Source organism: Cupressus sempervirens, chromosome 3 (genome assembly GCF_028749045.1).
Source record: "Cupressus sempervirens isolate cs-2001-9-10 chromosome 3, ASM2874904v1, whole genome shotgun sequence".
In the NCBI taxonomy this organism is placed as follows: Eukaryota; Viridiplantae; Streptophyta; class Pinopsida; order Cupressales; family Cupressaceae; genus Cupressus; species Cupressus sempervirens.
Genome location: NC_143120.1, coordinates 781,618,413 through 781,631,001, shown reverse-complemented (window position 1 = coordinate 781,631,001; position 12,589 = coordinate 781,618,413). Strand labels below are relative to the sequence as shown.

The 12,589-nt window shown below is 32.4% G+C and overlaps 1 protein-coding gene across 1 annotated transcript; it reads right to left on the bottom strand.

Moving 5' to 3' along the window:
• Window positions 1-9,578: 9,578 nt before the first annotated feature.
• LOC149569117 (uncharacterized) lies at window positions 9,579-10,592 on the bottom strand. Its single transcript, XM_089817696.1, has 3 exons — window positions 10,387-10,592; window positions 10,089-10,169; window positions 9,579-9,931 (listed from the first exon to the last, which is right to left on the bottom strand). Exons 1-3 carry the CDS (start codon window positions 10,463-10,465, stop codon window positions 9,735-9,737), a joined length of 357 nt encoding a protein of 118 aa, XP_089673822.1. The 5' UTR covers window positions 10,466-10,592; the 3' UTR covers window positions 9,579-9,734.
• Between the last annotated feature and the right edge of the window lie 1,997 nt (window positions 10,593-12,589).

Genomic DNA, 12,589 nt, shown 5'->3' with positions numbered 1-12,589 from the left:
GACTGCTCTTTAGAGCTCTTGTTGAATATATTTATAGAGATTAAAAGATTGTTTAGTCATTAGATTTTGCATAGAAATAATTAGAATTATAAAATCTGAGATTTGCGTAAATATAAAAATAAAAAGCTTAAGTTAGTAAAAAACTAAATAAATAGAAATAAAGAAAATATAAATAATTTTAGATGTAGTAAATTAAATTATAATTATTATGTAGTGGATACATTTCTTTAGATAGATTCAAGGTTAAATTTGACAACCATCTACACGTCAAAATTTTAAATTTAATTATTAAAAAAATATTTTTAACAATAATTCAATCATGCCACATTAAATATTTGTTAAAATTATAATGTTTGGATCTTAGGAAATATAAATCGTCAATGTTTTTAGAAATTAAAATAAAAAGTTTAGGTTAGTGCAAAAAAGTAAATGAAGATAAAAGGAAATATAAATAGTTTTGGGTGTAGTAAACTAAATTTTAATCATTTTGTAGTGGATATCTATCGGCATTTTTTTAGATAGATTTATTTAAGATATCTATACTAGTTAATTAAATAAATTTAATAAATAGAAGTGAAATATAGATAGTAAAATTTAGATGGAAATAATTTATTTAAATAAAATGATTATATAATATATGAAACAAACAATTAATATAGAAGTAGTGTATAATAATATTTAAAATAATAATGCATTTATATATATAAATAATTAAAAATCATAAATTAGTGCATGAAATATTCTTTGTAGATAAAAGTCGTGAATTAAAAAATATAATTAAGATGACGAGAACCTAGAAAGATAGAAAATTAACCTAAAATAAAATTAAGTTTAATATATTTTTATATAATAGCATTCTAGGAAACTACTACACAATTGAGGTAGTGTTTCCAGGAAATCTGCTCTTATAAGATCCAATCAAATTGCATTAAAAAGTTTTCAATAATTTAAGAAATTAAAAAACTCATATTTATACTTCGGCAAAATGAAAAATGATAATACAAAATAATAATACTTACGTCTAATTGATTGGAATCAAAAATATTAATCACTCTTTAAATACATGTGATTGCAATAGTATAGCCTTCGGCAAATACAATAAGAACTTAAAGAAAAACCAACTTCGTTTGTAATTATATTTAATATCTATTATTATAAATTAATATAAATAAATTAAATATATCAAATTAAACATTTAAGAGAATAAAAGACCTTACGCTTTATTGTAGCGCTCTGAAATAGGAGACTAGATTTTTCGTTTTTTTGGAGGTCGTCCGCATTTTATAAGGTTTAGGTGGGGCGGAGATTTGGAGAAGTGGGTGAGAGCATTGTTAATGCAAGTTATGTGCTCTTTTGTAGGTTTTGGGTTCGCTGTGTTGAGTAGTAATGGGGAAACTAAAACTTATATTGTGCAGGTTGATAATCTGGTATACAAGTGAACATGTTGTATAATTATGAATGGAACATGTTGTATAATTATGAATGAAGAAGTCTAAGCCTAAGCCTGCTATGCTTAGACTTTTTATATTTTCAAAAGATTTTATAGTTTTTATATTTTCTTAATAATTTTAAAATAACATTTTAAAGATTGATTTTTTCTAACTTTTGTATCAAAAAATGAAAAAACTTGTTACTAGGCAATCGAAAATTAGAAATTGCTACTTAAGAATTAATTAAAAAATAAATCAATTTTTAAATATCAGAAGCTTACTAGTTCTTATTGATTAAAAATTAATCATAACACCACTCAGAACATTAGTTCCTTGTCTATAGATAGACAAACACTAATAAATTAAAAATAACAATATTGACTTATAGAAGTTAACAGTAAATGTTGAATTACATATTATTTAATATCAAATAATTAAATCTCTTTATATTACTTATATAAATAAATCAATTCTTTATTAATTTTCTTAATTTATTTTACTTAAACTATTTTAATTTTTTTTAATATACTTCATTTTCTAATCAACTTAAAAAAAAGTCTTATATTAAATGAACATATGTTATATTTATATCATAAATTTAAAAGCAAATATCAAAATTTAGTATTAGTGAGAAAAGAAAACCTCTTACAATCAATATAATATAAAATTTCATATCCATTAATTTTATTTTAAAATAATCAATTACAAAAAATCAAATGAGAAAAAAACAAAAGCAGGACATGGTATATCATTCGAAGATTATTCAAATGACAAGCTTGATCTAGAGTTGCTAGTTTGTAAGGATGCAAGGGTCATGCTAACTTCAAATCTATAGGTACAAGCAGGTCTTGTAAATGGATCTTTGGGGTACGTTTGAAATATAGTCTATAAACAAGACAACACTTCACCTAAACCTCCAACATATGTGATGGTTGAGTTTGATAACTATTCTAGACTACCATTTGAAGACCATCATCCAAAAACAATTCCAATAACACCAATACAGAAGGGTAGGACACTTCAATTGCCTTTAAGATTGGCATGGGCATTAACTATACATAAATCTTAGGGTTTGACTCTTCCAAAAGCGAGAATTGATATAGGACCAAGAGAAAGAATAGGATTGACATTTGTGGTGATTTGTCGTGTTAAATTTTTACCATGTCTAAGAATAATGCCTCTATTCATGTATGATCGCTATGAGAAAATGAAAAAGGGTAGACAAGTCGCCAAGCGCAGGGATGAAGAAAATAGATTAAAGTTGTTAGAAGAAAATTGATGTAATATTTTTTTTTCAATACTTTGTCCAATGCAAATACAATTTTAATTTGCCAAATTAATATTTTGTAATTTTTATTATACTTACTGTACTATTGTACGATTGTAGTATTTAAATAAAGTTTTCATTTACTTGTATACTACTATGAATCACTTCTCAAATGTTTTAAATACATGTTTTCACATCCATAATAAATAAATAGACTTTTAATATACCCTTTTAAATTCTTTTTAGTATCCTTACATTAAAGAAAATGGCTACTTATTTTCTTATGCCCGTATAAGTTTGTATCACTCTATGTCAATTTTTTTTTTCAAGATAAAATGTACTAACATTTAAAAAATGTGTGTCAAGATATCAATTTGATCAAATATATTTTATGTTTATTTCATGTAACATACCTTAGTTTTAATACAGACATATTCTTCGTTCAATGGCTCCCGTCCTCGCTCAAAAATTTGGATCTCCTGCTCATGGCGCTCTTGCTTTATTAGCATTCGGTAACGCTGTGGTCTCTGCCAGTTGTTCGAGTGGTGGAGATGATTTTTGTGGGCGGTCTACGAATGGGGATAGGGCTCCGTCTGCCCTTTGTTCGGCTTCTTCTGCGGGTGGAGTTAGGGCTTCTTTTGCCCCTTGTTCAGCTCCAGGATCTCCTCCTCGTTCAGGGTTTCTTGGTTCGGGGGGAAGGACTTTCGCAAATGTGGCTGCCTTCGGAGCCGGTTTACATGGAGCTCTCCCTCATGCTATTTCATCTGGGCCCTCTCATGTGACGCCTGTAAGTGCTTTAAAGCCTATTAAGGTTTCTCTAGACCCAGAATCAATTGAAGATATATTTCATACGACAGAAGAACTTTCCTCTGTTGCTGCCATTTTTCGCTTCTAGGGTTATTGGCCCTCTCTTGCTGATCTACATGATTGGATCTCCAAGAACTGGGTGCCACTTATAAACAATAATGTCCATATCTTTCCATGTGCAAAAGGCTTCTTTATAGCTAAATTTGAAAGCACTAATGATAGGAAGATTATTTTGTGTCACAATAGTTTTTCCTGGCAGGGTAGATATCCACTTATGTCCAAACCGTGGCATATAGATTTCAATCCTCTTTCAGAGTCCTTTAACAAGTTCCCTATTGTTAGAGTAATTATTTGTTTGCATTTATTAATTAAATCACTTTGATTTAATTAATTAAGTTTCATATTACTCTAGTTTGCTTAAGCTATCTTGTAGGTGCATATAATTAATATTTTATTAATTATATTGTGCAACCCTAGCTTTTTTAGGATTTAGTTTCCCTTTTTGGGTTTCGTGATTCCTTTATAAGGATTCACCTCTTTGTATTTTCTCATTCACTTATTGGATTATATGAGATATTGCTCTTTGCATGTCCATAAGATGGATCTGGCTTTTTGGCCTCCATAATTTTTTCTTGCTTCTGTTCTTTGCTTCATCTATGTGACAGGTTTATGCATGCAGGTGTTCTTGGGAGATTAGTTTTTCACCTAATCTAACATGGTATCAGAGCAGTCTTGCTGCTCCTTGTTCGTGTTTTATTGAAGTGTTTCAGAAGCAGGCATTTTTTCAAATGTTTCAAAATTTTTATGTGGTTTTTTGAGAAAGGGTTTTTTTCTGCTCGCCTTAGGCTCAAACGGACCTTACGGTTGTGTCTAGAAGGCCTGAGATAGTCAAAATCCATATAAAATTTGTCCGATTTGGACAACGTTGATTTGGGAGGCAAATTTTCTTTGTCGTACAGGGTCGTACAGCCTCTGCACGCAATCCGAGATGAAAAAATTGAAAAAAAATATAAAAAGGCAGTAAAAAAACCCGCCACGATTTAAGAAAACTATCGGCGGTCACTGCAACCGCTTGCGGGAAACCGCTGGCGGTCCTACCGACTGCAACGGCCCCTGGTGGCCAGCCGGTGGTGTCTGCCGCGGCTTCGCCCCGTGGTAGCGTCAGCCCTCCCGCCATCCCAGCCGCCGCTTCGCCGGCGATGCGGGGGTGGTAGAGGTTTTTGGTTTTTTTATTATTATTTTTATTTAAAAAAAATAATTTTTTCTTGCATCCGGAGGCCTTGGAGGTTTTTTCTCCGTAACTTGAGCATACAGACGTATTTTTTCAATCTGAAAAATGCACCGAAAAGCTGGTTCCGAGATGGAGATGATGGTACAATTTTTTTTTGGATTTTGATGTAGTTTGGTTGCCTGTTTTGGCAGTCAAAGCTGGATGTTCTGTTTTGCACTCTGGGAGGCGTATCTTGAGCTTCCGATCTTCGATTTTGGACTTCTTTATATCGCTGGAAAGCTCTTTCTGTATTCTTTCTAGTGATGCTAGTTGTTGTTCCAGATTTTGTTCTAGATACATCCTATTCAGTCTTTTGCATTTTAGCATTCTGGTGGATATCCTGATTGTTTCAGGTCCGGAGATCGATTTTGTTGCTTCAAATGCTTCGTTTTGGGCTTTACCTTCTGTTGTTTCAGCCTTATGTTTTTTCTGATCATTTTTTATATTCATTGTAAGCATCTTTATGCAACACACTGAGATAAAGTGCCACTCTTGCGTTTCAAGATCCTTTTCATCATTGTGATTCGTTGTACTCGCACTATTTTATAAAGTGCCATGGGGGGGGATAGTTGTTTGCCGCTTATAGGCCCTCTTTCTCTATTTTCTCATGCAGTGTCGATGACATGTGCCTTTATTGGTGTTTGTACCTCACTCTCGATGTGTTTGGCTCTTGTGTTGTAGGAGATTTTTGGCCCATCTTTTTAGCTCCCTGTCACCTCACCTGCCTTAAGAGGAAGTTATATTGTTGTTCTATGCTTCTTTGGTTGATGGTTCATGCCTTCTATTTCCATGGAGGTTCTACAGATCATCATTTTGACAGAGTTTTGCGGTTCTTCATGCTTCAATGATTCTCTTTTGATCTCTTTGTTCCTTCTTCTGGAACATTCTTTGCTATCTCTTTTTGGAGTAGGGTTTTTCCCATGTGGTTTTCTCTATTTCTCCTCTTTATAGAGATTTTGTTGTGATTGGGTACCTGATCAGGCCTTGTTGCCAGGACCCAATTCTGCTTTCATAGCTGTGCTAGGTTAGCTTACCTCCTGAGCTTCGCTTAAGGGGGGGTGTTAGAGTAATTATTTGTTTGCACTTATTAATTAAAACACTTTGATTTAATTAATTAAGTTTCCTATTACTCTAGTTTTCTTAAGCTATCTTGTAGGTGCATATAATTAATATTTTATTAATTATATTGTGCAACCCTAGCTTTTTTAGGATTTAGTTTCCCTTTTTGGGTTTCGTGATTCCTTTATAAGGATTCACCTCTTTGTATTTTCTCATTCACTTATTGGATTATATGAGATATTACTCTTTGCATGTCCATAAGATGGATCTGGCTTTTTGGCCTCCATAATTTTTTCTTGCTTCTGTTCTTTGCTTCATCTATGTGACAGGTTTATGCATGCAGGTGTTCTTGGGAGATTAGTTTTTCACCTAATCTAACACCTATCTGGGTCCGGCTTCCGAATCTCCCGATACATCTTTGGCATGATTCAGTTTTTGAAACTATTGGGAATGCTATTGGTGTTTTCTTATATGTGGATTCTGACACGTTTGATATTTTCCACTCGACCTATGCGCGCTTTCTTGTTGAGTTGGATGTTTCTAAGGGCCTCCCTGAGGTGATTTGCTTGGATTCCCCGAGGGGTTCTTGGACACAAATGCTGGATTTCGAAGGTATCCCTTTTTGTTGTAGGAATTGCCACTTGACTGGTCACATTGCTACTCGGTGTGTTGTTGAGAAGTCTAAATCAAGGTGACCACCTTTGTGGTGGTCAGGGGCCTCTTTTGAGCACTATACGGTGAAACAATCCTTAGATGCTCTTGTGGATTCTGTGGCTGAGGTCTCTCCTTGCAATAATTTGGAGCTGGCAGAAGAGGAGGGTGTCCCTTCTTTGGTCTCTTCCCCTGTTTCGAATGCTTTTCCTAAGGGCCAGTTGTCGATTGATTCTCATAGGGAGATTGTTGTGGCTTCATCGCCCCCTGGGTTCCACTGTTCTATTTCCTCTGAGGGTTGGGTTGCTGAGGCTGCGAAGATTGAGGACGGGTGGATAGCGGTAAAGAGTAAGCGAACTAAGCCTTTTTCTCCCCCTTTAGGTATGAACTTTCGGTCGCGTAAGGGAAACTTCAAATCAAAAGGAAAATCTTAAGTTCCCTTGTTCTGACTGGTCTTTTTGTGATGGTCAGCAGGTTGTGGCTCTGGCTCGTTGGTTACTGGTCTGGGAGGTTTTACTGGTTGCCTTACCTTCCAGTCTGTTTACTTTCCAGGTTCTAGTGTATTTTCTGGTTGCTTTTTCTAGATACATCTATTGTTTAGGTCCCTGTAAAACTTGGTTTAGATGTTTAGCTGGTTTCAGGTCCTTTTAAAACCTGGTAGTGCTTCATGGTATATCTTTCTTTTTGATGCAAAGGGTTTCGGGGCCCCTTCAAAACCTGTTTTTACCTTAATCTAAAACATACCTTAGTTTAATGATTATGGTTACTATCCTTGATGCAACATTTCTTTCCTTTTTGAAAAGTCATATTCTTTATCATGTTTCAATGATATAATTTATTTTCATAATTTCCATGCAACTTACGAAGATGTCAGACAAATTACATTTAGAATGTGTTTACTGGTGGTTGCGAGATTTTCATTGTAGACTTCTACAAAACGTCATCCTTCATATAGAGGAGTTCAGTGTTCGGTATTGGATAAGGGATAGAATGACTAGTCAAATTATAAACAATGGACCAAGGAACAATCAATTAAAATTTTATAACTATGCTCTGTACTTCAACTTCCATTATGCCACAAAAGTGAAGATGAACTTAGATGTCAAATTTCATCACCTTCAGATTGAGGTTGTAGACTTTTGCAAATGGCTAGATGCTTTGTACCGTGAGATTGGTGATCTTTATCTTGCAAGATGCATTTTTTAAGTTATCATTACCCCAACAGTAAATGTCGAGAAGCACACTCTCTCTGATGAGCTCAGTATAAAGTTTATGGAATTTCTTAAAGGAGAATCTAAAATTAGCTATCACAAGGGTCCACTCGAAGAATGGTTGATAGGTACTCTTAATTTTGGTTATGCAATCACGTTCACAATACACCAAGTCATTCCATCTTTTAGGTTGTTGTGTTCAAATTATGACATACCTACATTATTTCATGTAAAATCTACTCTATCAATTAAAGTACGAAAAATTCTTCATGAAAATGTAAAGTTATTATTAGTCCATCCATGGTTGAAAAAGTAAAAATATTCTACATATTATTTGTCAATGTATTTTCAACATTTTGAGCAATAGTATTTTTTATTATATCCAATTTTGAAATAACTATTAACTACTACACTATTAAGTTTTGCAATGGATTATGTCAACATTTCTTTGAATGATTATTAAGTATTTATTTATTACACATGTTTGTATAAAAATTTCTATATTGCTTCAATGTGCTCGAATTGTTTAGCAATCCTTCGATTTCTATAACATTAAATAATTATCTATATGATTTTAAAATATCTTTTTAAAATACTATTAATTTTTTTCTATGCAAATTTCTAAAATTAATATGTAAAACGTACAATAAATCATAACAATAATAAATATTTATTAATTAAAAAATTTCATAATATATTAACTATAACGAATTATACTTTTAAAAATAATGTCTTTCATTTTCTATCGCAAGTGCTACTAGCTTTTATATATATAAGCCGAGAGATATCCTTCTCAAGGTGCCTATTTGCCTATTTTCATAATCTCGCTCAGTTCAATAAGTGCCTTAGAAGGATATCTCTCAGCTTATATATATAAAAGCTAGTATTATAAATTTAAAAGCAAATTTCAAAATCTAATATTAATGAGAAGAAAATCTCTTATAATCAGTATAATATAAAATTTCATATCTATTAATTTTATTTTTAAAAAATCAAATGAAAAAAAAAACAAAATTGTAAAAAAGCAAAATTGAAAAAACAATCTGAAAATAAGAATTTAACTAACCTCAAATCTCTTCATATTCTTTTTATCTTTTATTTTTTAAAGTTCTTTTTTTAAATTTTAATTTAAAAAAAAAATCTTCTAGACATAAATACATTATTACTATTAAAATTATTAAATTTTTTCCTTTGAACTAGTTTAAATTTATCATTTTAAAACTTAATTATAAAATAATACATTGTGCAAGATTTTTTCATGAATTGTAAAACATGTTCTGAATCTAATAATTTATAACCAATTTATCTAAACTTCTATGGGCTCTCACTAATAAAAGCAACGAGAAAAAATGAATTTCTAAGCTAAAATTAGGAAAAAATCAACTACAACATTAAATGTGACAACTTAAAAGCTTTTGTAATCACGATTCTAGAAGCTTCGCATAGAAATTTCTTCGTGCGATCTATCTTGACTTCCCAACTCCGGAAGGTTCTGGAGGAATGGTTGAAAAATATCAGCGTTTGAGACTGGAAATGCCTTAAAATTATTTAAATGGCTCTGCAAATTCAAGCCATGCCTAGCGAAGATCCTTCTGCTCCCTTTCAATGGGAAGCTCTTCTTTGCTAGATATCTATTATTTTTGCTATTCTTTTCAAAAAAAATTTTTGTCAAAGTTGGTTATCCTTTTTCCTGTAATTTGTTTTGATATTTTTAATACATAGTGTTTTCTACAGTATGAATGTAAGATTACTGTAGCATGCTTTATTGTTCTTTGGTATTGTTTTGGGATGCAAAATAAGGAATTCATATTTCCAAAGATTCTAATTCAAAGATTCTAAAACAAATACTAAAACCCTTCGAAAAAAAATCTTTGACAGATGCGTGCGTTGAAAAAAGAATGTTCTATAATTTTTAGGCATCTATAACTGAAATACATTCATTGTAACTGCAAAGTGTAGCATTTCAAATGCCTGAATTGGAATGGAAATTATATAAGTGCTAAATCTAATGGAGGCCTCAGAAGCACAACCACTATAAATTATACCAGAGGCCCTCGAATCGTAAACGCTTTGTACAAAGTAGAAAGGAGATCTACAGAGTACAACCCAAAATTGTAAATCCTCCCCAGAGTAGTGTTCACAATGCTGACGACCCCATCTTTGATTTCAAACTGACCTTGATACAACAAAACATGAATTTCCTCTCTTGCCTTATCCACCATCAACGTACAGATTACTGTTCTACACAACATTCAAATCAGCCTTAACAGATTTCTAATTCATAACATAACAAGACCTCTGAATTTGAGCAAATAGACTCAATGTTTCATTCTCAGCTACACCCATTTTAAATTTCATTAAAATACAATGACCCAATGCAGGAACATACTTACCTCCACAACTCTCACCAGTTACAAACAAGACCTTGTTTCTAACTATTATTGTTGTAAATCTCCTTTGAGCAACCAGACCTTCTAAGATGTTGAAAAATGCATCAAAGAATGTGTCGTGTTAGCTTGATTTATTGTTCCCAATGAATAAGAGCACAATGAAGAATCACTCTGATACCAAAATGCTTCAACTATTTCAGGAGTGCTTCCTTTAATTTCAGACATTTCCCCCTCCTAAGCCTTCTGAGACTATCAAGAAGGCAAAAATCTAAAACAAAATGAGAATGTTTTGGGTCTATACCTGTACATTGTTCATTTTTACAACTCAATTCTAGAAGTGTGGCATTGTCCATCTCTTTTACCTGAACATTTTGGTGCATTCAAGGACTGAGTACATTTTCTTGAAGGCCTTCTTCAGCTCGCACCAGAAAATCTTGAGTTGGTTCTCTCTATAAAATGGGAGCTCTATGAATTCTTCGCAAAAGACAATGTGCAACGTATCTCCTAATTTCCCCCTAACCGGCAATGTTCTTGGCCAGATGTCTTGTTCAAATGACATCACAAGTGTCAATGGGCTTTTGGTCTACGGGTGAAGTTGAATGACTCACAAATAGCCCACTAGGGATCAAGTCTTGCTGAGTGCAAGGCTCCAACACTAAAAGGGATGAGGCCGGGATTGTGCTTAGGGTGATTTTGACAACGTGGATGCCCCTCGGTCCTTGGCTCTAAGTCGAAGAGGTTTCAGGCACGTGTGGGCCTGTGTTGGGTCCCCAAATCTTCAAGTGGTGGCCTTTGCTGATAGCTTGTAGCTGCCAGCAAGGAAATTAGGAAACAAAATAGAACCACAAATATTTCATCCGGCTGAGATTTCAACACCTAATGTTCACATAGGGTCCATTCGGCAGTGGGAATACAAGTGGAATAGGCATATGCAAATTCTTAAATTTTTGAATTCTCTATTTGTATTCACCAAATCAGAATTGGAATAGGAAATGAAATAAGAATGCGTATTCCAATTTTGGCCCAAAATTGAGCTCTTACAATTCCACCTAAATAGGCGGAATTGGAATACGTATTCTTATTCCTATTTTATTTATTTTAGAATACATAAAATTTTGGGTCTGTGAATTCCCCATCAAATTATGGCTGAACCAAACAAAGAATAGGAATATGTGCCCCCATTTTCTATTCCAGAATAACTATTCCTATTCCCATATTTCTATTCCTGCAGCCAAACGCGCCCATAGAGTTTGGACAAAATTGATTGAAGCAATGTCCTAGCAAGTTCCTTAGTAAGCGCATGATGAATTTTCTCAAGAATTTTAAAAAATTGCTATTGTTAGGAATGAAAGTTTTAAAAATGTTAATATTTGGAATTGAAGTTTATTGAAGTATGGATGGTTTTAGACTAAAAAAACAAATTGTTATTAAAATCTGACAAGGCTTTCTACCATGACAAAAGAAAGCTTTGATTCCTAATTCAATTTATTTATTAATTTCATTATTTAATTATTGACATGGATTACTATTCTCTTCTCAATATCTATAAATAATATTACTTTAAATTAAATGAATTTCACTCAAAAATTATAAATCAAATTCTATTACAATATCAAAAATTGACTCTTCCTTTTCAATATTTAACAAGGAGAGGACTTATCTATTTAAAGATAATAATTAGATCACGCTGATCACCATTTGTCTAGATACTGGTGGTCTTTAAATCATGAAAAATTCTCATGATAAAAACTACTTACAGTACAAGGTAGATGAAGCCTCCAGATTTATTTTTAAGAACAGTTCAACCATTAGCCATGAACAATGACTCATGTTTTGTAAAGGTAATTAGTTACAAAATAAATAATTCAAAGAAGACAATCATTGTAATGATAGCAAGATAGTACTACTCTTTATGGTAGTTGATGGGTACATGGAGTATTCAAGGCGATTATGTGCTTTTAGTAAACATGCCTAGCTTATCATACTTGCTTAAATCTTTAGCAGTTTATTTAAATATTCTATCTATGTTCAACCAATCCTCCATCTCACGATACCTTTTAACATAAACTTACAACACAAGAAGCAAGAACTTTGATGCTTGCGTCCCTTGTTTTAATAATGTGATCTCTATCATTTCATCTCGGATTGAAAAATATGATACTTTGATACTTTTTAAGATTTTTAATATATATTTTTTTAATATTATATTTTACAATTTTATTTTTTCATTCAATTAAAAATATTATATATACTTATATTATCAAGTACTAAGCCATTATATGGCACCTATCCATCCATGTGGCACCCTTATGTGACCTTGACATTTGCTTCTGATTAATTTGACCAACTATATTTTTAGCCTTGTCATTGGGTTTTATGATTTATTCAATTTAATAAAATATATAGTTTTGTAACTTATGCCTTCTCTTTTTTATTGACCCAAAATATTTCTAGCCTATTCTCATATTGATTCTCCCATTTGTGCTCCCATTATATAGCTAAGT